Below are 25000 nucleotides of genomic sequence, written 5' to 3'. Positions count from 1 at the left end.
GTTTTCTTCGCTGACCATTTCTTCATCTTACACCTACCTTCTGGGATTTTTTTTTCTCCTGTCAAATGTCTATCCTTTAAAAACCACTTTGCATTGAACTCAGGAGTGTAAATTGTTCTTATCTATGTAAAAATTTATTTATATCACATTTGCTTTTTGAGACATAGATGTGCTAATCATAAAACATTGGCCACCATACTTTTAGTGGTCTGGATGCCCAGATTCATCTCTTCCCTGATGCATTGACAGCAACTTGGGTTCAGTTTTGGTCTCTGTTTTTAGTCTGAATTTGCTCTAGGGCCTTGTTCATGTTTTCTCTTCTCTTTATTTTTGTTTTGGATAATCATCAGGAGGCTCTACCAAACAAGATTTATTTTAAAATAAATTCTTTCCTTACAACATGTTAATACAGCACTTTGAGTGCTAGAGCCCAGTGCACTGCAAAGGTTCAACTATGTGTTACATGAGAGGATTCCCCTTCCATTCATAGCTACTAGGGAGTGAGCATGTTCCCTCCCAGGTCTAACCCATGGGGTGGTCCTTTGCAGTTTCTACCTTTAAGCTACCTCCAGACACTTTGGAGGATTTGAGGCCTGTTCAGAATTTTTTGCTGTTTGTTCATGCAAGGAGAAGCTGTAAGTGTCAATGATAGCCTTGGGGATGCTGCCTTACACTCTTTGAATTCCTCCTCCTCTTTATTTCAATGGCCTGAGAGAATTTTCCTTATTTTCTGTCAAGTTTCTTCATGTATTGGCTTGTATTTTATTTCAGTTTGTGCGTGTAGAGGTGTGCATATGTGCATACACACATACATGCACATGTGAAATCCTGTATATCTTGTATATAACAAGTCCATAATACTGTTGAAAATAAAGGTCTACCTTGTTTTTGTGAATACTGGAGCATATTTACAATATTTCGTGTCAGTGTGTCCTTCCAAATGATTTTATTTCATTGTCAAGGTGTTGCTAAACTTATTTGCTAGTTTCTGTACTTACTAGTGTTTAACCCCACTATATAAGTATATATATATATATATATATATATATTTCTCTGCTTGTATACTTAGTTGTTTATAGTGCATGTATCAGTATAACCATACACTTCCTCATCCCACTCATTTCCCTGTTGGTTACAAACCCCTGAATCCACTCCACTCTAGTCCTAAGGCATCAACTCTCCCAGCCCCAATAATCTCTTACCTTTAAGTCACCAGCCATATAATCTGGGTCTTTTCCTTATCACCAGATACTGACTGACTTTATGTTATTACATGAGCATGAACAACCTTCATCTAATCTACAGTCTTCTGCAAAAGGTTAGGATGTCTCACAGTCATTATTACTCAAGTGTGTGAATGTCCATTGTAATGCATCTAAACTATATTCTTAGAATGTTGCTCAAGTGTCCTCCATATGATGTAATTAATACATAAATAATTGAATGTTTTTATGATTAAGTTTACATAAGGCTAAGTCTACCATGAATTTCTGAACAAAATGCCTTGCTCTTATAGCAGAAAGCTAAACACTTTAAAACTTTTTTACTGTTTTCTTTTTATATTTGTTTATTTCATTTCATGTCTATGTATATACACTACATACATGCAAGAGATTGAAATGTTAGAAGGTCTGCAGTGGGTCCCCTAAAATTGGAGTTTAGGCAGTTGTGAGCCATCATATAGATGCTGGGAACAGAACTCAAGTCTTCTGTAAAAACAGTTAAGTGCTCTTAACTCTTAACTGCTGAGCCATCTCTCCCACCTTAAATATTTCACTTTCTTTACCTTCATTTTTCCCACCCGACTCTTCTGCATCATGACCAAAGCTTCTCAGCTGATGAAATGCCCTTAACCAGCTGTTCCTAGCCATTCAATTCATTTTACCTCCACAAAAGCTAACCTTACAAGGTTGTGTGAAGAGTCTCCATTCATTGTTAGCATTGTGCTGATCTTTATGCTTCCTTTTAAAACTCTTCAGATTGTGTCATCAATCTATCAACCACTAAGAGAAGAGGATTCGAATCACTGCTCACTGGTACTTCCTCATATCCATCTTTCCCTTCAGTTTTATCTCATGTTCTTTTCCTTTTGGATATAACAGTTTTTGCTTCATGTAATTTGAAGCTTTGATTCTGGGTAGATCCATAATTAGAATTCATTTATCTTGCTGTTGAACTACCTCTTCATTATAGCACTTGACTTTTTTCCCTAACAAAATTTCTCTTTCTAAAGTCTAAGTCATCTAATTTTAATTCAGCCATGTCACCTTCATTGTGATTAGTGTTTGCACAATGTCACTTTTATCCTTTGACTTTCAATCTAATCTAAGTTCATGTCTCTATTTTTAAGTGGGATTTCCACTAGATAGCATGGAGCTGAAAGTTTTCATTCTAACAACCCTGCCCTGCCTTTCAGTTGGAGTGTTTGGACCATTAGTTTGATTAAACATATGATTGGTTTTAATTTATCATCTTTACATCTGTCTACATTTATCCTGTATGATGTTTGATTCCTTCCTTTTATGGATTGGGTTTTTGTAGTATTCTATATTTCCGCTATCAGCTAATATACTATACATCATTGTTTTGTATTTTCATGATTGCTGTCATGTTCTGTCCTATTTAATTCATCACTATCTTCAGACAGAGCCACACCAATCTTCACTGGTGCAAAAACCTTATACGACAGTCTTATATTTCTCCTGTAATTCTTGCTATTTTCATTTATTTTAGTCCTAGATATATTATCACAAAATAATATTTTATTCCTAATTTTTTGTCAGTTATTTAGAGAAGGCATGCTTTCTATTCATGCTCATAAATAGCACGTCCCAGTTCTTTTTATTTGTTTATATAGATCTAATGTTTCATTTCCTTTAACACTTCCCAGTGTGTACATTTCCAAGTGCAAAATTGTTCTAGCATCTGAATGCTTGTAAAATTTTGTTTAGATTCTATTTTTGAGCAGTTGTGCTGGGCAGCTTTCTATCAGTGTGACAAAAGACCTGCGGTGACCCACTTAAACAGAGGGTTGGTTTATTTTGATTAATGGCTTCTGAGGTTTCATTTCAAGGTCACGTTGGCCCTGTTCTTTGGGAATGTTTGGCAGAAGAAGCTGCTGTGCCTCCTTCATTTGAGAGGTAAAAGGAAAAGAAGAGGAAAATGAAAAGGAGGAAAGATTTTTGTCCCAATATTTGATACCTCCTTCATGACCAAAGGCCAATGACCCCATCTTCCTCCAGTAGCCCACCTCCCAAAAGTGCTACTGTCTGTCAATAGCAAGACAGATTGAAAACCAAGCCTTTAAGAAATACTTAGAAAGTCATAATTACTTTGTGTGTGTGTATGTGTGTGTATGTGAGAGAGAGATCCTACACCCAATTTAATAAATGATTCTTCTCTGCTTTCTGTTTTCTATTGTTGTTGTGACATATGACCACAAATCTGACAGTTTAACAGAATTTTCAGATACACAAAATAGGGTGGTGGTATTTTCAGGACTGTATTTTTGCTAGAGACTATAAAATACAATCCACTTTTTCTCTTATGCAAATTCTAATAATAGTTGGCTTTGTTTTGGGCATATCATTGAAATATGATGTGTGATTCAGTCTGGTGCCCTTTTCAGGCCTCTTTTTCAGCTCGCTTAGGCAAATCAAGAGTCAACACCACTGTGCTCTCCTAATGAGGTCTTACCTGCTGGAGACTCTCCTACCTACTCTATACCTGTTTTCTGATGGGCTCTTCAGACTTCACACTCCCACTTTGACCTTGAAGGATCTTAGTGGGATCCTTAGTGGGTCTTTGCTTGGATTTGTGGTATTTCCCTGTAGGCATGTGTCACTTAATACTGTTAAAACTCAGAGAGACCTTGAAGATGATTTCTTTCTCTGTTTTTATGAGTGATTTATTTCCTCTCTAGACCTTTACCCCTGAATTTCAGCCACATCACCTTCCATTTCTTAAATTCTCCCATGATAATTAGCTTCTGTGAGCTGCCCCTTCCAGGACCAGTAGTCTGGAAATTGACTTTTTTAAAAAAAAAAAGCAATGTAGAGAGATGGAGGACTGAGGAGCTCCCAACCCTATGTTCCTAGTGCTCCCTATGCTCCTCGTGCTCCCCGTGCTCCCTGTGCTCCCTGTGCTTTCCGTGATCCCCATGCTCCAGTGGATGAAAACTGCTATCTCATGAGTTCTATCCACTTTCCCAAATCATTAGAGCCAGATAAACTGGCCCCAGTGAAGTCTGGAAGTACAGGACTCCTTTAAAAGTGCATTTCCCTTCTCTAGACTGAGCACAAATCTCTGTTCTTCACCCTGTTCCTGTGCTATCACACAGCAGTCCATATTCCCTGACAAGGCCTTTTTGCCAACTATTCCATATCTTGCTTCCCAGCTTCTCTCCTTAGGCCTTCCTTCTTAACACTTGAGTGTTTGCTTCAGAACCTTGCGTTTCTTACCATTTTCTGTGTACTCTCTCCAGTCTCTATGTGTTAGTATGCCTGGGACTTGCTCCTAATTCTAATCCAAACTCAGATGCCTTTGTTTCCTGCTCACTGGCTTGTATCTCAGAAGACAAATGAGTCTCATTTGACTGTGCTCATGAGATATTTGACAGGGTTACAACTTTGGATTCGATTGCCACGAATTTGTACCCTGCCTTTTCATGTCTTATTTTTTCTAATATTTTATGTGACATTTTCACCCTTAATTCAAGACTGTAAACTGTAATACAGTTCCTTTCTTATCGGGGTTTATTATTGTGGATTATTACATATAAAATTAGCCAGGGAATATACATGTAGCCTGTAATACTCCAGCATAGATATTATTGTCCCTTATGTGGCCATAATTTCTTTCCCCATTGATCATTTCCTTGATATAAAAGACTACACAAATATACCACATGAGCCCCAACAAATGATCCCCCAACATACAATAGATGCTCAGATATTTGTTGAAATATTGGAATGTTCATTTATATGGCTTTGATTTCTAGAATTGAAATGCCCTCATCTTCAAACATTGTTTTGGCAAGTAATATTAGGAAGAAAAGAAAACACATTGAAGGAGTTTTTATGGTTTTCAGATTTTTATTTCCAGCTGTTTTATATTTCCATGTTTCAGATTCAGCAGTCAGTGGATATTGCTTTTAATATTGAAATCTCAGTCTTAAGATACATATGTTTGTAGTTTTATCACATGGCTTATCGTGATTTGGGTTCCACCTGAAGGGTACTAATTTGGAGTCAGCCTGGTATCAGTGCATATTCATGACTGCTCTGGTAGAAGAGCTATTTCTCAGCAAAGGAAGAGAAAAGAGTAATCCTGAGTGTGTCTTCGTTTTTAGACAACATTAGTGGAAGTTGACCAGAGATCTCCAAAGTCCATAGATGGAGTAACATATAGCTTCCAGGTAAAATTTGTTTTAAAAATAGATGATAGTGAGAATTATTCTAGTTGGAAATAGATAACTCTTAACAGCAATATCGACAGAGTGTTCCACATGTGTGTGCATTGAATGTTTTCACAAATCTTTTCCACTTTGAGTTTTTTGATTAATATTTGGAAAGGAATCTTATCTCAAAGGAGCATTCAAAGGAGCATGGCTTTATTAGTTTAGGTTTTGCTAAAATGCTACATATATCAAAATTTTTAAGTACATACAGTTTTCAATTATATGTTTTTTTAGTTTTTAATAACAAACATTAATATATTATGTTTGTGTGTGTGTATATATATATATTTATACATATATACATATGGACAAAATGGTGCATATTTTTACATGCAAAGTTGAAATGCCCTCACTACTAACAGGTAACTACGAATATTATAAAGGCCAGGTTTAATGCAGTATTTCCCAGATACGGGCTTTCCTCCTCCCGAGCTAAACAATAAAACAGCAATTGTTTTATTGTCCTAAAAGCTTTAGCAGCATTGGAGCAGAGAATGCAGTGAAGCGAGGCTTGGCTTTTTTCTGCTGTCGGAGCAAAGATACTCAGAATCATCCTGTCGGACATGTCTACCCTTCCAAAATTGACTTGACTTTTAGTACATTGTCAAAAGGAGGAGTGTCTTAAAAGTCACAAAACTAAAAGCAATATATTTGCGGTTAAATGACAACCTCGGATGACTCAGAGGAAAGGCAGCCCATCTGTCTAAAGGAATAAGCCATACTGGCTGCACTTAAAAGCGACCCAAATGCACATTCATAGCTAATTATAAACAAAAACTAGTTAACACTTTAAATAAAAGGAAAAATAGCACAAAGATTTAGAGCCTAGACAAGTAGATGAAAGGGCCCTGAGTTGTCCTCCATCTGATATTACTCAGAGGCAACTCTGTCTCCAATTACCTGGGAATATGTGGTATTCCCTCATGAAAGCTGGGGATCACAGAGGGCGTCCGCTCAGTGCCTCTGCTTACTCAGTTGTTTGGAACAAGGTCAGCAGAAATATCTCACAGTGCCAAAGAGTCTGGAGCCAGACAGAGACTAGAGACACCAATCAGTGGGTCAGATGACTAACTTAGTAGGGCAGCAACCACCAGGAATAATTTGTGGGGCCAGAAGTTCAGGGTAAAATGCCTCAGTGCTGCCTGAGAAGACATCAGCAGGACTGCTGGCTTTAACTACTCGCGTGCTCCATGGTTCAGAACCATTCCACCATTTCTTTGGTGGAATCAGACTAAGAGGCTAGATAATCTTACACCGTAATACTAAAATAAATGAGCACGAATTAAAGGAAATGGTGAAAGCTGCCTCCTAAGAAGTTTAGTGGTATTTTTGTTTTGTTTTGTTTTGTTTGTTTGTTGTGGTCCCAACTGTGGGCTTTGTCTGCCACTAATTACAGATCTTTACCCGGTGAATTTAAAGGCTAAGGAGTAACAGCCGTGATCTTAGGTTTAATACTATCGAACCCTTCCCCTCTGAGGATAAGCAGTTGACTGACCAACTTTCCTAGCATGATTTCTCCATATAGGTTTAGGTCTATCAAAATAATACTTGCTGATATTCACTGGAGATTACCTAATGCAAACTATTTTCTTCTTTGCTGTTGTTCTTATTCAATCAGTCTGTTTCTTCCTCCCAGGTCAGTAGAGAATTCACTGATTTCTTTCACTCTTTTGCTTTTCACTCTATGTCCAAGCCTGTATTACATATGCATCTTCCCCAGACATTTTCTTGCTGGTGGCTCTCAAGCACCAGGACCTGCATGGTTTTCCCCATGCTATACTCCGAATAACATACCTGCTTTGGAGAAGCATTGAAAATTTTGTTTGTTTTTAAAGACAAGTTCTTACTATGAAACTCTAACTGCCTTGGAACTCACTATGTAAACCAGACTGGCCTTGAACTCACAGCAATCCACCTTCCTCTGCCTCCCAAGTGCTGGGCTTGGAAGTGTTTGCCACCACACACAGACACATTGCACAATTTAAAGAAATTATTTTATCTTTGAGATTTTGGCATGTTCTCCCTAAATTCACCAAAAGCACTGTTCTTGGGGCAATTTTATTTACTGCTATGCCTTTTCAAAAATAATAAAAACAAATTTAGGAAGATATTAGGCCCAGCCTATATTATGAAAATTGAGAACTCTCTAGGTATGTCAAATTCACTATGGAGTTGGATACAATGAGAACTGGTAGTCCAGCAACTAAGGAAGCAACAGAGGGAGACCCCCTGAGGCCAGTAGAAAGGAAAAGAAGGGAAGAAAGAGGAAGGGAATCCTGACTCAAGATAAGTAGGTAATAAAAGAAATGTACCTTAAAATACTTCAGGGTCATTCCAAGATTCTGTAAAGGTCTTGGGACATTATTTCTCCACATTGCTGGAAAGGTATTTTTATTTTAGTTAAGTATGGATTTAATTCTTCATCTTATTTTGTGTAGAAAAACAAAAAATAAATCTTGTGTATTTTTGACAATCTGGAAATAATACATCCCATCCTTTTGAATTAACAATGATATAAAAATAGAAGAAGAACACCATTGCTATTACCTCAAGCACCAGGTGATCAATACACTATCTTACTTACTTATTAACCAACTCAATAAAAAAGAAAATGTCACTCCAGTCTCATGAAGAAAGACTGTGCCATGAAAGTGAAAGTCAGTTATTAAAATCTATTACAATCTAATGAACAAGCTAGAATTCAAACCAGGTTTGTAAATGATGTTCAAGACCCAAACACTGGTACTAGAATAAGGACACTGGACAGGGTGTGTACAACTTTTTCGGTAGCAAATGTGCAGGTAGCTTGTTGTAGGAGGCTGCTTGTTTGTTCATGGCTTCTCAGCCCTGAAATAACCACATAGAAACTGTATTAATTAAATCACTGCTTGGTCTATTAACTCTAGCTTCTTCTTGGCTAGCTCTTGGCATCTTAATTTAACCCATTTCTATTAATCTGTATATCCCCACATGGCTGTGGCTTACCATCTGGTGCCTGCCGTTGGCAGGGCTACAAGGCTTCTCCCAAATCCACCTTCTTTCTTCCAGCATTCAGTTTAGTCTTCCTCACCTAGCTCTGTTCTGTCCTGCAATAGGCCCAAAGCAGTTTCTTTATTAATCAATGGTAATCACAGTGTATAGAGCAGAACCTCACATTAGTAGCTTCTCTTGGAGATGTGAGCTGGGAGTGAGGGTTGGGAGATGCTCCAGAGTGATTGTGTCCTTTAAGGGTTATTCAGATACTCCTGTCCAAAGTACCCAAGGACACTGGGGGATAGGCTGTGGCAGAGGACAACCAGTAATTTGTTGACATGCTAAAGCTCATTGCACACCCACGCAACCCAGTCTTGCACACATTGGTCCATTTTAAGTGTTCCCTTGGCATTCCTATACAAACTTGGCATAGGATCATGGTAAGTTTTGTTTGTGGTGCTAGTTATCGAAACCATGGTTTTGTGATTCTAGGCAAGTGCTATACCACAGAGATATTGTCCCCCAACCAGTAATCGTGTGTTGAGGTGGCTAGAAGGCTGCCACATCATTACGGGTGTCGAACAAGAAATGAGCTATTTCTTCTGAAGAGTGGGGGATGGACTCTTACATGAATTCTGAAATGTAAATATTTTCCCTCCTTTCTTTTATATGATGACTTGAGCATACGTTAATCATAATCTTTGTTAATAGTTGATTGTATATACATAGGAAATTACTGCCCTGAAGAACCCAAGCTTTCAAAACTCTCTACAGAATCATGTGCACCATTAGAGATTAACTATAAGTAATTTGTTTTCTTTACTTACATGTGGCCTGGGGGGAGTAGCGGCGCGTGTGTGTGTGTGTGTGTGTGTGTGTGTGTGTGTGTGTGTGTGTGTACGTCAGGCTCAAGGAACAATTTAGAAGATTCGGTTCTTTCCTTTCATTTTTATATATCTCCTGGGGCTCAATCTCAAGTTACCAGGCTTGTACAGTAAAGTGTGTCCAGCGACTGAGCCATCTCGCCAATCTGCTACGAGTGATTTTTATATCTCAGAAAAAAAAATGCTTCAAGAGATTTAAATATTCATAAAACATGTTTGTGGTACATGTAGAAAGTTGTCTTAATTTCTATGTCACCTTTAGCAAAGTCATAATGAGCATTACCAGATGCAGCTGTGCCGAGAGTTTGCTCACTGTGCATAAATAGCTTGTGCCCCCCTTGGTGAAGGCAGATTTTTACTGCTTATACGACATTTGATTTCAGTTTTCTGGGTTCATCTTCAATACCCCAAATAACCATAGCTTGCGTGTGACTGAGTGAGTTAGCATCAAAATCTATGTTCATATCACAGTGAAACCTATTATTTTGTGCAACTAGAATACTCTTTTTTTAATAAATGACCCCAAAAGGGGACTTTGACAATAAATTATTGTTTGGGTTTTTGTGCAAAGCATCATGCTAGATGATGTGTGCACCCCAATTTTTTAAGGCATTTTGTTGTGTTGAACAAAGACCTGGCAGATACTGGGCAAATGCCCTACCGCTCAGCTCCATGCCCAGCCCTTGGGTTTGAGACAAGGTTTCACTGTATAGGTCAGATGGCCCGGAAGTTTGATCACCCAACTCCCAGGCTATGTCTCTATTCTACCAGATCTAGTCACCATGCCTCTCTCTCAGAATGTATTTTTTCCTTCAAATTACAATACAAAAGGAAATCTGCCCTGCTCCTTAAATGGTTGACTCTACATTAAGAGTTAAAATTTGTCCTTTAATGTGTTTTCTTTGATCTCTAATTTGACTGTTTATCAAAGCTGATTACAATCTCAATATACAAATTCCTGTAGCTTGAAAATCAGGCAAAAATAGCGGATAGTAGAGAAGTCCCAAGCATCGCCTGTTATTCTAATTTGACTTTATTATTTTAGCATGGTTATTAGGTTTGGTAAGGAGATCTGTTTTTATGTTTTATTTCTTTGGTATGGATCAATCTCCTGCCACATTGGATTAAAATGGTTTGGGTTTTAAATTTTTAAGCCAACTTTCTCAGGCACTGAAGAGCTGTGTTAGTACACATCAAAAGGAGTTATTACTGTGAACTAGCAAGACTCACTTTCTTCCCTTTTACCATGATTTAAGAGCATACATTTTTTTGAAAAGCTGCAAGAATATATTTTCTGTATCTTGATATGATGTCAAAACATTATAAAACAGTGGTTGGTTTACTTCAACATTTTAAAGATCTTCAATTCCAAAACTTAAGAAAGACATTTTCTTCACATATAATGTTCCTTGTAGACATTGTGCTAAATAATATGCATATGTTGACAGGTGAATCTAATTGCCAAAAGTCAGGTGGCTAACACTAACCTCATGGGAATTGAAGATAGCTCTTGGGAGTATCCATTTCATGGACTTTTAGTTTCATAAATCGTTTACTTGGATCTTCTAAAGTAGTCCAGAAATTATTTCCAACAGTTCTTTTAGTCGGTATATTTTTCAAGAAAACAAGGAAATGAAAAATGCCCTTTGTTAAAGTAGTGTTCATTCAGACAGCCTTTGTTATTTCCCCGTGAAAGCACTCTCTATGACTCTAGAATTGTTTCCTGAAGCTAGCCTTGTCTTCCTGAGGTACCTCAGACTGGTGTTTATGAGTCTGTTCGTACTAGAGCCTTTTAAATAGAGTCTCTAACGTGCACCTCAGTCTTTCCTGTGGATGGTGACGGACCTGTAAGCTCATGTAAACAGTCTAAAGTACAAAAAGGGAAGGGAAAGAAGGAAAAAATATCCCGCTGCCAGCTCAAATGATCCCTGTTAAGTTTTGACATCCACTGCAGAGACTGTCAGCCTGACACTGTGTCAGGACAATAGAGATGCTGTACAGACCTTCATTCAGAGCAGTTGTGAAAATTGTAAAACTTTAATGAACCCAAGCTGCGCTATTGTGTTTCAAGTAGTGAGAGAGACGCTTTAACAATCCCCACAGGATCATGGGTTTTATTTGGTCAACACTGCCAATTTTTTATGATTGTAGAGTGATTAACTTACTCTCCTCCATTTTGCCTTCTGATTTCTTCAAAAGGGCCCAAATATTACCCAAAGAATTATAAATAGACAACTTCTTTGCTTACTATTTAACATTTTTTTAATCTTATGCACATTTGTTTGTTGTGGGAGAGGCATTATGAAGACTATGTAGGTGTGGTAATGATGTTTTTCTGTGCTGCTCTATAGAGAAACTGTGGTGGCTTTCTAGCTGTGGCTGGGGAATGACCATAAAATTATTAACTTCTGAAGTCATCACTAATCTTTTACAGTCTTTCGGATAGACTGAAAATATTGAGCACATTGCTTAATAGTGCCTCTGAAACATTTATGCAAATATATATGCACGAAGAAGAAGATAGGAGTGCTGTAGAATATCATAACTTCCTGGAATGCTTGCTTCTCAATGAAGGTGAAAGGTGCTGTCATATGTTTTAGTTAGTGGAGTTACTCTCTGATGTTTAAATAATTTGAAATCCTCATTCCTGTCCTAAATCTGATACGTGAGTTCCTGTCAGGTATCTTTATTTTTAGGGGGAAATGAGTAGCACACATGAAGCTGAGTTTGAAGCTCAGTGACAGAGCACTGGTCTAGCACAGGAGAGGTCCTGGATTTGATCCCCAGCTCTGACCGAAGAATTACAGCAGAGAAGTGTGTGCATATTGACTTCCCCTTTTAGAGCAAGTCACAGTCAATCACTTGAGAGCTGTCCCAAAGAGCATGGCTACAAAGAGTTTAAAGTGTGGTTCACCCTCATTTGTTTTGGTTCCAACTTGGTATTTGCTCCTGTGCTCGAGAGAATTATTTTCAGCTAACCTATGGTATTCAGGTCCTGGCATATTCAGTTTAACTGTGAAAATAGTATTTCCATCCCTTAGGTCACTGTGCCAGAGCCAAATAAACTCATAACCTAAAAATTTTGGTTAATTATATAAAAATCTTATATGCCCATATGCTAGTGTTGTTTTAATTCCATTTATTAGTATTTCTAGCATATTGGTGAGATTAATAGGGTTAAATCTACTCCATGTTATTCAGATTGTGTAGCCTCTGAGATGGTAGAGCTCCATACCTATCTCACTTCTTTTTCTTGCATTTTCAGCTAAAATTGACCAAGAATCACAAGAGACTGCCCTGACAGAGACTCATAAATGGTAAGGTATTACTTTCCTTTAATACAATATTTCTTCCCAGGATAGACATATGAAAGATCTTAGTTTGTTTTGACCCTAGGAACCAGTTGTTGATTGTGGGGTTCTTTGGTTTTTGTTTTGTTGACTTACTTTCTAGCATAAAGATTCCATACATTGAAATCTAATGTAACAGTGTACTTTGAGTCCACAGTGAATTGTGAAGTCACTCTGACACATACTTCTATTATGTGCCACGTTGTAACACAGCTTCGCCTCTTTCCAATAGGATCTAACAATAAGGAAATACAGGATTATGCAAGATGTGGATAAAATGCATTTGTATTGTTTGTTCTTATTTTTGTTAACATAAAATAATGGGTCTTCTTATGCCATATTCATAAGTAGGTATCATTGCACTTTGTTCATATTTGCTCCTCACTATCCTCTCCATCCCCTGCATTTTACTTTGCTATATGCAACAATTTTGGTTGGAAATACTTTGGCTTTCTAAGCTTCAAATACACCATTCCATGATTTCCTGGCATTTAGGCATTGTGTCAAACAGTATGAAATTATTCCCATGTGTTTGTCTTTCTGAGTTGACACTTTTCTAGTACAGGTCTTCTTTTCTTTCTTTTGTGCTTTGCGCATCTTGATTGTAATATGTCATAGAGAAGTTCTGTCATCACGTTCATTTAGGATTGTAAAACTTTATTGTGATTGGATTCCCATTTCTTTCCCAAAATTTGGGTGATTTTCTGCTCTAATGTCACTGACTAGATTCTCGATGACCTTAGTGTTCATCTCAGCTCTTGCTTTTATCCCATTGTAAATTTGGAGTCTTAATCATATCCCAAGGTTCTTGAAGGTGTGATCATGATCATTGACTTTTTTTTCCCATGATATTTGATGTCACATTTCCTCAACCTTGTCTTCCTTCCTTGATGTTCTTTTTTTCGCATTGGTTGAGTCTATTGTAATGATGATTTTTCACTGTTTCTTAGTTTTATTTAATCATATAGTTTTTCACTTCCAGCATTTCTTTATTATTATTATTATTATTATTATTATTATTAATCTCAGTTTTCTCAATGATTTTCTTTTGGACATTGTAAACTTTTCATCCATACTGCCAGCTTTTTGACTTTTCTCTCCAGATCTTTGATTGATCACATTCGCTTTATCCACCCATTTACTTGTGATTTCTTTAAGATCATAGGTCAGTTTTACACACATAATTTTTAGATAATTTTATTCACTTCATATTTTTAACTCAGTAGCTAAGGAGTTACAATATTCTAGTCACACTTTGTTTCTTCTTTATATTTGTGTTACATTTTGTGCCTTTCTTGCTCACATATCTGCTCTAATGTTATTTGAGGCATCTTTTTTATTGACCAGCCTTCTCTCTGGGGCTCAGTTTCTAGCAGAGGTAAAGAGAGAATACAATCCCTTTAGATGAGGCTTCTGTTTCCCTTCTCCTGATTTAAGGCACAGGCCTGAAAACATCGCTTATCTCTTCTCTTCTTGTTCTTGTTCTTCTATCCCTAAGAATTTTTCTGTTCTCCTGTATCTTCCTTTTTTTGATATCCAAAATATCTTTTCTCTCTCTCTCTCTCTCTCTCTCTCTCTCTCTCTCTCCTTGTCTTTTGAATACAGTATTTTCTCCACACCCTGATTTTTTTTCTTTGTTCCAAATCATGGATGCAGCTTCTAATTTGTCATCTTATTCAGAAGACCTCAGGAATTTGCTTCAAGAGTAAAAATTAGAAGGGTTAGTGATAGAAAACTTTCATTTCAATATACAAAATAATTCCACAGAAAAATCCATGAACTTCCTTAGGTGAACTGCAATTCGAGACTGAGGGTTCTTAATTAGGGACATGATTAGAAAATACCTCAGGAATCTCCATCTCAGCCCTCACTGCTCCTTCCTTTCAGACATTAGTCATTCTCTGGAGAAAATTTTTTTTTTTTTTTTGCAAAACATTGACTAATAACAAAGAGAAAGACAAAGAAAATGGATATACAAAAAGAGAAGGGAGGGAAAGAGGGAGGAAGATCAGATAGGGGTAGGGGCGTCATGAAATTAAGGAAGAACAGAGAAGAAGTTGAATTAGTAAACCAGATCACATGCTTGTTGAAGCTAGCAAGTCTAAAGTTAACCAAGCTAACCCGGAGGGGCCGATGTTGCAATCTTGATTCTGAAAGCCGTCTGGAGACAGCTTTCCTTCCTACTTGAGCTCCTCAGCATAAGGACTTCAACTGACAGGATGGGGCCAGCTATGTTGTAAAAGAAATCCGTCATCCTTAAAGCCTACCAATCAGAGTGTTAACCACATCTCAAAGCTGCCTTCACAACAACCAGACTGGCGTCTCAACCCCGACTAGACATAGTAACTCACCCAAGGAAACCAGCTAACCATCACACTCAAAAGGGACTCTGACTGCTCCTGAGGAAATACTCTTATTAAATACATTCCTTTATTAGGCAAGTTCCTAATAGTCTCTGCTCGGATACCACCCATTTAGCAGCTCTTGAGTTGATTTCAAATACTGCGCTAGGCAAACTGATAAAAGAATTGGCAAGTTCTAAGGAAGTAAGAGCTGAAGGCCAGACATAGATCATAACAAAACACAAAGTCAATGAGTTGAAAACACTAATGATAAAATGTTTAGTACAACAGCCATTTTAATGTTTAGAAATGAAAATAAGTAATGGGTTCTCTGAAACATTTGACAGTACTCCAAAAATGAATCTTTATACAATTTCCCCAGCAAGACTATGCAGCAATCAATAGTAGCTCTGTGAAGAAAGGGAGCATAACCCCTCCCAGGGCCTTTACTTTAGAGACACCAGGCCTCTCAGATGCTACGGCTCTATACCTTATATTAGTATTAAAACTGTCAGCTGACTAGTATTAACTGTGCTAAAGAGGATTAAATAACATGATCTCTGGTCCTTGGTAAGTGATTCATAGATGTTAGCTGCTGTGTTATTGTTGCACAATTATCGTCATCAGTGATTAAGATAATATATGTCGGTGGGGCTGCAGAGATGGGTCAGTGAGTGAGCTGCCTGCTTTGCAGTCCTGTCTGAGTTCAGCCTGTTAGCTCCCATGTCAAAAAGTGATCATGACCGTGTACATCTATAACCCCAGTGCTGGGAGTGAATAGGCAGCAGGACCCCTAGGGCTTGTAGACCAGCTTGTCCTGTAAAATGGGTGATTGACAGGTTCAGCAGGAGACCCTGCTAAGAAAGATACCCCAATGTTAACTTCTAGTTTTCAAATAAACGCACAGATACACACACACACACACACACACACACACACACACGGTGGTAGAAATAGACCACAGACAGGAAGCCATGAGGGCAAGAGGCTGTGCACCCCGGGTTCTGCTTGCAAGTGTCATTCTGGGAGAAGTTAGCCACTGTGTTCTTCCTGCTGCTCTGACTAAGAGAACTGGCTGTATCCGGAATCGAATGGGAAATATTCCAAATCTAAAGACTATGTCAATAAAGGAACAAAAATGGAGGTTTTGGCAGAGAAAAACCAAAGAGCATTCTTGTACTCCATGATACAGCATAGCAGATAGCCAAGTTTGGCCAAACTATCAGAAATTTAACAGAAAGAGTGAGGGATGGAGACATCCAAGAAGGAGCCTCCTGGAATCAGTTGATAAAGTTTAGAAGTCTGTTTGTGCTCTCCTGTGAACCTCAGACCCAGATAGAACATACAGAAACCTTCTCAATCTGTACTGGGATCCCTTGCTTCACGTTGCAGCCATATAACCTCTGGCCAACCTCTGCCTGAACAATCCTGACTCTGAGAACTCCCAGGATGCTAGAGTTAAAAATAAAATTTCACAATATTTACTCTTCATGACCCATGTTTGCCAGCATCAAGTAAATTTCTGCTTCTGGAAGAACTGAATCTAAGCCAGGAGAAATGTTTCTGCCTGGTGTGCTGAGAATGCCACTCAGTCGGGTTATCTGGCTCGTCTCAGACTTATGGGGGAATGGGGAATGGTCAGTTTTCACTAGATGCTACCATCTCAGGTCGCCTTTATAGCTGTGCAGCCTTAGCTTTGTTCTGTGCCCTGCCACCTACCACACCCATCAGTGGGTCACCTTATAGCTCAAAGCCTTGGTCTTTTATGACACTTCTTTGTGTTCCTGACTTGGCTCCCTACAGTCGGATAAAACGAGATAAAAGATACATAAAATCACTACATGTGGGCTCTAGGTATGTCAGGTCACTCAACAAGGCCATTGAAAAGGAAAGACAAGAATTTGTTTCCATTTAGACCTACAGTGTCTCAGCTTCTTTCTATTTTTTCATCTTTATTTTTGCTATTTTCTATGTATCCTGTTATCACAAGCCAAATGAAATCCATCCTGGGGATAAGATTGGGAACAAACAAACATGGTCAGTTTGTGTAAGTCTGTGCTCCCAAACTTGCTCTTCATTCCCCAGCCTTCCATTAGCCCCTTCTGACCTTGGGATAGAAAATACACTGGAGGATTCCATTTCTGTGAATGCACTGACAAACTCTCAAAGGAATTTTCTGCTTAATTCCTGCATGGTTGGTTGGTTGGTTTTTATTTAAATCTGGGTGATATGGTAAATGCATGAAAGACTTAGTTTGTGTTCTGTGAGTGATCCAGTGAAAGCCTGGGGACAGGTTTGATGTTAGAAATGACTGTCATGTATAAGTAGTAAGAATTGCTAAGTCAGGCTTCCAATGTTTGAAGGCTAAAGTAAGACCATGCTCCTTCACTGAATACTCTTCCTCTGTCAAAAGAGAAGTGTATCAAAAGTTTTGAAGCACCACACCACACTGTATGCTCACAGAGGCTCCTGAGAGAGAAGGTAGGATTGTGTGATATGATAGGCAGAGACTTGCTGGGTCCTTGGAGCCTATTCAGAAACGTAGCAGATGAACTGCCTGTTGTGTCTGGGACTCTTCTTCCTCTGCCCCTGAAGCCTCAGCAATGGAGTGTTTTGTTCTTTGCAATGCACAAAGCTTCTTTGGGTATGGCTGGTGAGAGGATTTCCTAGAGAAACTTAGTTATGTGAAATGCTTGTTAAACTAAATGCATGTATGCACATCACATGCATATACAAACCCACAGATGGCAAGCACACATAAATACACACTTACACCATACACACACGGAGGGAGAGAGAGATGCAGGTGGGGACACACATATAGATATGAAGTCCAAAATGCGCGCACACACACACACACATACAGGTGGGCATACTCGCAGACAGGCAGATAGGTATGCATACACTACACAGAAATATACACTATCACATATACACATACATACAAGTATACACATGCAACCATACAAGTGTACACACACATACACACATTGGCACATGCCCACAGGATCACAGCGTGAGCTTGCTTTGAAAGAAATTACACCCACAGGCCTTTGTGTTACCTCTTTTTTATAAAATATCATCTAAAATGAAGAAACTATGATCAAGAAAATCTTAATTATTGTCTAAATAAGATACACTGATATTTTTTCCATTTTATTATTTCGTAACTAAATAAAGTACGTAAGAGAAATGTTAGTATATATTTTAAAGTTTTTTCTTATATTCCACTTACTACCATGATAGCATCATATACTAATTTGTTTATTCACACATTTTTCTATCCTACAAGTGGCCCTTGCGTTCTTACTTCTCTGAATAAAGTATGCTCCTTCTAAATACTCAGAATATCTCCTAGACATCTGCAGATGAGACGTGAGCCATCTCCCAGACTCAGATATAAAATGAAGTGGATTCGGCATGTGGTGGTGTTTCAGTAAGCAGGGTGTTGTAAAGAGCGGCTGTATCCTGTGTTTTCATTTCACTCTCCACTTTATTTATTTGTAATTATCACAGCCACTTTCTTCAATTGTGGAAATGTATCAGCAAGCAAAATACATATGTCTTTTCCCACAGAAGGGAGTGGTATTGGAGTCAGCTCCCAGGCAGTGAAGATAGAAATTTGGAGATTCCTGATAAATTTTCTTTTATTTACGTTTAAAAAGTGAGGAAACAGAGGCTGTAAAATCAGTCGATCCACACTCTGACATCCTAAGTGCTTTAAAAATGATGGCCAATTTCAACTTGTTTTCTTTGGATTTATTCTATTTCTTCCAATTCATAGTCAAGAACCATATCCGGGATGCATCTAACTCTGAACGAGGAAAAGAATGGCTTATAGAAACGCTCTTCATGCCAGCAGCCAGAAGCGTTAGTGTCGCTGAATCCATTTCTAGATTCATCAAAACTGATAGAAGAGATTACAAAGCAAAATTAAAATTATATTTAAACTATTCTGTTCAGTGGCTTATTTTCCTGTGTGCAATATTCTGGGTACCATTCTGGGTAAAGGACATCAAAGAGAGAAAGGTCTAATGCCTGATACCCATGCACACAGCCAACAGTTGGGGCAACCCAGACTTTAAAGAACACATTCCTCTGGCTTTTGTGTACATTTTACACATTTCGGTTGAAGATGCTTGTATTTTATATTTATTAAAAGTATGTATGTGTGTACATATATATATATATATACATGTGTGTGTACATTTATACATGCGCTACTGAAATTTTGACATCTACTGTTTCTAACACCTTAAGATTGTTTTCTCTACGTTTATTTGTGTGCGAGAGAGGAAAGAGAGAAAGAAAACAAATATGGAGTATGTCTGTGTGTGTACAAGTGTCACGTACACATGTAGAAATCAGAGGACAATTTGTGCAAGGTGGTTGTCTCCTTCTGCCATGTGGGTCCCAGAACGCCAACTCAAGTTAGCCAGCTCAGCTATCTTGCCAAGCTCCTCTAACTGTTTTTATAATGTTTCAGAATAGACGTCGCTTTCCTCGGGGAGCTAAAAATAAAGACTAACTGTAAGCAATCAGTGTTTCTTCCTCCCTTCCTTGTGTTCAGGGTTGATTCCAATCTTAAGCGCATTAGCCCTGTGTTCTGCACTAGTCACACCCTTAGCCCCTGTAGTTGATCTCACCGTCAGACAGTAAAGAATTTTTAAAGTAAAGAAACAGTTAAGGTTTGGGTGTGGGGTGGGGTGCTAGTACATGCTGTTTTCTGGGTCTGGCATGGCCTGGCCATTGCAGTCATGGTCACAGAAGCTGTGTCTACCTGTGTGAAGTCTGCACACAGAAAATAGTATCAAGGTAGGAGGGGGACTAGCTGTGAAGTGGGGTAAAGGGTGATGAGCAGGAGTGAGGGGTGATAGGAGAAAGTAAGGGGTGTATGAATTATATATATTATATACATGTCTGAAATTGTCAAGGAATATAAAAGGGGAAAAGATCAATTATCACAATGCTATTAAAGTAATAAGTTAATGTTTCCTAGCATTATTCCTTGATGAATCTTGTTCTACATAGCTTATAATTTACTTAAACTATCTCATTAGTCTTTTAAGATTAATTTTAGGAATTAGGGGACAGGATTTTGCTATTTAGCCCAGACTAGTCTTAAAGTCCTGAGACTTCTGCCTTATAGTTCTGAGAACTGGGATTGCAGGTGTGTGTTGCCATGACCCAACCCTAAGCCCCCTTAAAGAAAATATAGTAGATACTCCCTCCATTAATATTTTATTCAACTATAATCAGATATTGGAAACAACCAGTGATCAAAAATAAGAGATAGTAAAGAAAAGGAAAGCAAATTTTTAGAAGAATTTTAATTCACAAATTTTAAAACTTAATACTATTTCTGCATGCAATATCGCTGGAGTGATATTTTACCATAGCCAAGATTGCATAACAAATGAGTTGACATGGAAAAATAATGATCTTCCATGCAAAATAAAGACAAAACAGAAAAGGCGGGAGAAGGGGGGTAGCTGTTCGTTCCAAAGGTTTCATATAGTATATAACTGTTCATTCATCATGGGAGGGAGAATATTTAATCAGTCGTGACTGATGCACACATACTTTATCATGTTTAGTGACGTTTGGAGTGTCAGTTTGTAAAGTGTTTATCCAAGGAATGGACTTCTGGCACAAGGATGAAATGAAAAGTGAAATGTTTAGTTCCTAATAGGCATATTTTCCAGAATCTTTCCGAGTAACTATCCAGAGATGAATAGAAAGACCACAGGTCTTGTTTATCTGCTGATGCTGGCAGACCATGCAGGCTCCAGCCTGGTGTTAAAACTGAAGTGACATGGAATGTCTTTGCAGAACCCCCAAACAATGACATCATTCCCCTCGCAATATTGATAAAGTCAAGCAAAGTTGGAGTTTCTGACTTCCCAATTTGGATTTTTGACTTAACTACTTCAGATCCTGCTGGAGGAACCTCCTAGAGAGATGGTAGAAATCTGTAAACCTGCCTTTTACCTTCGGGTCATGTGGTATCATTTAGACTCTGCACTTTGTAGAAGTGGGTTTGCTTCTGAGGCAGCATCATTTAATCTTTTATAGAAATCGATTGTCCTTTTATCATTGTGAGAACCGTGGCTCCCTCTGCCTGTTCCATGGTTTTTGAGGGAAGGTGATGACTGTGAAATGGTCTTAATGGTCTTACTTTCAGCTTTTATGCATTCTGAATAGGAAATAAGAATGTTAGTGTGCTCCCCCCAAGTTAGAGATAACAATTGTAAGGGAACATCCATTAAAGCTTTTCTGCTCTTTTATGCATTTATAATAAGAAATGGCAGTTACATGGAGTCAAGTTCTTCCATACTTCAATATTGAAAAATAATTGGAGGTCTACTCTAGACAAAACTATCTCTAGAAGCCCCCACAATGATAAAGCTTAGAACTCCCAGACTCTTTCCTCCTAGAAACAAGAAAAATGGTCATCAAAGCACTATGGTTTTAGTGGAGTTTCTAATCATGATTCTTTAGACATATATGTGATTCATGCTAGAACAAGAGGAAATAAGGCAAAAAAGAAGGGGGATAGAATCTTTGTAATTTCATTCTTTAATAAATAGAGAGCAGAAGCAGGATAGAGGTTAATAATTGAAGTTGTCAAGTGTATTTAAGCATAATACAAAATTCATTAGGATGTCCAGCTTGCGAAGTCATGCCTCCAGCATGGTCGAACAGAAGAACAAAGGAAGCTGGTGAGTAAGAGCTATCCAAAAAAATAGTCTGACATTAATCTAGGTTTTCTTTTCAGCAAGAGAAGCACAAAAAAGTGCAACAGTTATAGATGATTTCTTCTAGACAGGCATTTGACCAGGGAGGTTAGAATATTCTTTAAAGGACTGTAATTCAATCAGGTGTGGTGGTGCACATCTTTAGTCCCAGCACTTGGAGGCAGAGCCAAGCAAATCTCTGTAAGTTCTCGGACAGCATTGTCTACAAAGTGAGTTCCAGGACAGCCATGGCTACACAGAGAAACCATATCTCGAAAAACAAAGCAAAAAAACAAACAAAAATTGTAATTCAAGCAAGTCTGCCATTGGTTTTAAAATATATAAAAAAAGAACTGTTAAATTAAATGACAGCCACAAGGCAGTACTGGAGGCTTACAGAACCCAAGGCAAAGACCTATATCCCCACCATGACAAGGTGTATATTGCTGTAGTTAAGTTCAAACTCTGGGATGTGTTTCTGGGAGTCAAATTCTAATTTTTCCTTTAAAATGGCTTCCTTCAGGGGGTGCTATTGAAATCTCATGCCTTCCCCATCTTTCCCCTTCTAAACCAGAACCAGTAAACTGCTGCTCTGCAGAGAGTGGCAATGAGTTATCACAAATAACTGAATTCTATGTCTTCTCTGTGGTTATTATTGTAAAGTCCTGAGCTCCTAAAGGATTGTGGCTCCCCTAGCCTGGGTAATGTGAGGCAATGTGACAATAAGAGAGAAGGAAAAAGATGACATTCCAACCTTCTGAAGAGGGTTGGAACAGAAAGGAGAGTTCATACAACAGTAAGACCAATGGCATACTCTCTTGAAAAGAGATCATTTGCTGACAGTAATGCATGAACTTTCACAACCTGAACTCTGTTTTCACTGCGAGAACTTTTACACCATAAAACTCTTACGTCATCTGATTTCTGCCTCTCATGGTTTGAAAGTTAATTCAACGTGTAGCTTGAAGACATGAGCTGATTTGCTCACTGTTTGAAAGACAGTGTAGTTGTAGTCTTTGCCCAGTGGAAGTTATGGCTAATTTCACCTTGCAGACTTGAAGTAAGGGTGAGAAGAGAGAAATTACCAGATACTCCATCAACTCTGAGAGTAAAACACCCAACAAGAAGGTACCCATGACTCCTGGGTATATGGCAGGCTCACTCATCTTTCATTGCTCAGTTTCCTTCATTTGTTCTGAGACCTCACTATGATCTAGTAGATACTGTATTTAACACAATAACAACATGCAATAAGTGTCCTATCAACACAGGTTTTACTTCTCTCCCCAACACCATGCATTTTTCTGCATTTCAAACAGCAATTTCCTGTGTGAGACTGAGGTCAGCTTCCCATGCTTGGTCACACAGTCTCCTTAGGAGAAACATTAGCATATTTGCAGGGAAAATGTGTTTTAAGTCCTCTGGTAATACTGTGGCACAGAAATTTTCATCTGTACTGAGTTTTGAAAGTGAAGGGTTGTTACTGACACAGGAAACCCTAGATTAGTGTGAATGGATGTGAATTTTGCATGCTCCATCCAGAAGATTGCCAAACCCTGTTGTATATTATTTAACTCACCAAAGCAGTTCCCAAAGTGAGTGGGAGTTCTTTTACAGTGTTATGAAAATCTAACCTTGCAAAATAATCTATAAAGTTCTTTTTGTTTGTCTCTTGGCTCTTGTCCCCCACATTGCTTGCAGAATTGGGGGAAGGAGAACATGAGTTGATCAGAATCATTTGTTGTGATGGTACTCTAAGTGAAAGACCTTTGTAATATTTGACATGGTGTTCAGAATTGGTCTAAGAAACACTCGAGAAGCTTGGCCAGGAGACCGTGGCTTACTCTTACTCCAAGTCAAGGCCCTCCATAAGAGCATGGAATAAGCGAGGCAGTATGAATAACTGAAATAAGAAAATAATTTCAATAAATCAGGGAAGAAAGGAAGAGATATGGTGAATAATTTACAAGTATTATTTTCCCATGTTTTAGCAAGTGCTGTAGATGAGCATGGAACCCATTGTTGCCCCCATGCTCTGTTTTATTACCTGAAATTAGTTGCCAATATTTTGATAATGATTTTTCTTTTGATTATTAAGTGACAACTGAGTGTGAATGAATTAATATTGGGAATATAGGTTCTTTGTAGTGATGATGTTGAGAGCTTCAAATATCGATCCAGGGAAAATGAGAATTGAGAGCCTGTGAGACATCTTATCCAATGAAAGACCTTGCTGTCACACCTGATAACCTGCTTATAAGCTCATATGACTTATCTGTAATGGTTCTCTGGAACATGCTATGGGTTGGTAGCAGGATGAATTAATATTCTAACTAAAATCTCTTTGCTTTATTCAAATATGAAGCCAGGCTTGGTAGGACATCTGTACGTAATCCCAGAACTTGAGAGCTAGAGGCAGGAGGATTGGGAACTCAAGGTCATCCCTGCCTACTTAATGCAGTTGAGGCCAATTTGAGCTCCATGAGGCTCAGTCTTTAGAAACAAGAGCAGGAGGGGGAGGAAACACTTATGAGTTTCTGCAAGCTGTTCTATTTAAGTAGCTAACTCAGATATAAGATCACGGAATCTCAGCCTCATTTAAAAAACTACCTGTAAAATACGTGTTTATATGTCACATTATACACTTTCATATGTGTTTAAAAATGTATGTGTGGGGCATGTGGCTGAGCACCTGGTATCCCAGCACTTGAGGAGGATGCAAAGAGAACTGAGATCAGGACCAGCCTAGGCTACAGAGCAAAAGCCTGTCTCCATGTGCGTCAGAGTGTTTTCCTTTTACACTATTATAAGAAATGTGAAATTTGTTGTTTCCCTTCGGTCAGTCAAACCCAAGTCTACGCAAATGCTAGGTAAGCTCTCCTCCTCTGAACTGCATCCCCAGGCCTAGTGTTCTGTCTTCGTGCCTCACGAGCTTACACTGCTAATGGGAATCTCTTGCTAGTTCACTGAGCAGCATGCACAGATATGCACAGTCATTCAGCTTTGTAGCATTTATGTAAGCCCATGTTGTATTTTACATTGTATGTTATCAACAGACGTACCAGGTAATAAAGGAAACAAGTAACGGCGTTCAGTAGTTAACAGCATCTACAGGCTTCCTAAGTCTAATATCACATTGCTTCAATGGCAGCATGTTTGCATAAGTTAGGATTGAATAGGCATCACAATGCATTAGAGCATGAGGAACTATAGATGTACAAAACTTTTATATTAAAATGTCTAAAAAAAGCCGGGC

At 38.4% G+C, this 25000-nt stretch overlaps 1 protein-coding gene across 1 annotated transcript in view; it reads left to right on the top strand.

The window, feature by feature from the left end:
* Window positions 1–25000, top strand: part of Fmn2 (formin 2) — a 292978-nt gene that overhangs the window by 197980 nt on the left and 69998 nt on the right. The window contains exon 13 of the mRNA XM_026789966.1: window positions 12581–12632. Coding sequence (XP_026645767.1) covers window positions 12581–12632 — 52 coding nt within the window. The remainder of the gene's footprint in view (window positions 1–12580; window positions 12633–25000) is intronic.

The sequence above is a fragment of the Microtus ochrogaster genome, unplaced genomic scaffold (assembly GCF_000317375.1).
Source record: "Microtus ochrogaster isolate Prairie Vole_2 unplaced genomic scaffold, MicOch1.0 UNK35, whole genome shotgun sequence".
Lineage (NCBI taxonomy): Eukaryota > Metazoa > Chordata > Mammalia > Rodentia > Cricetidae > Microtus > Microtus ochrogaster.
The sequence above is the reverse complement of the archived record's forward strand: the minus strand, read 5'-3'. Positions and strand labels throughout refer to the sequence as shown.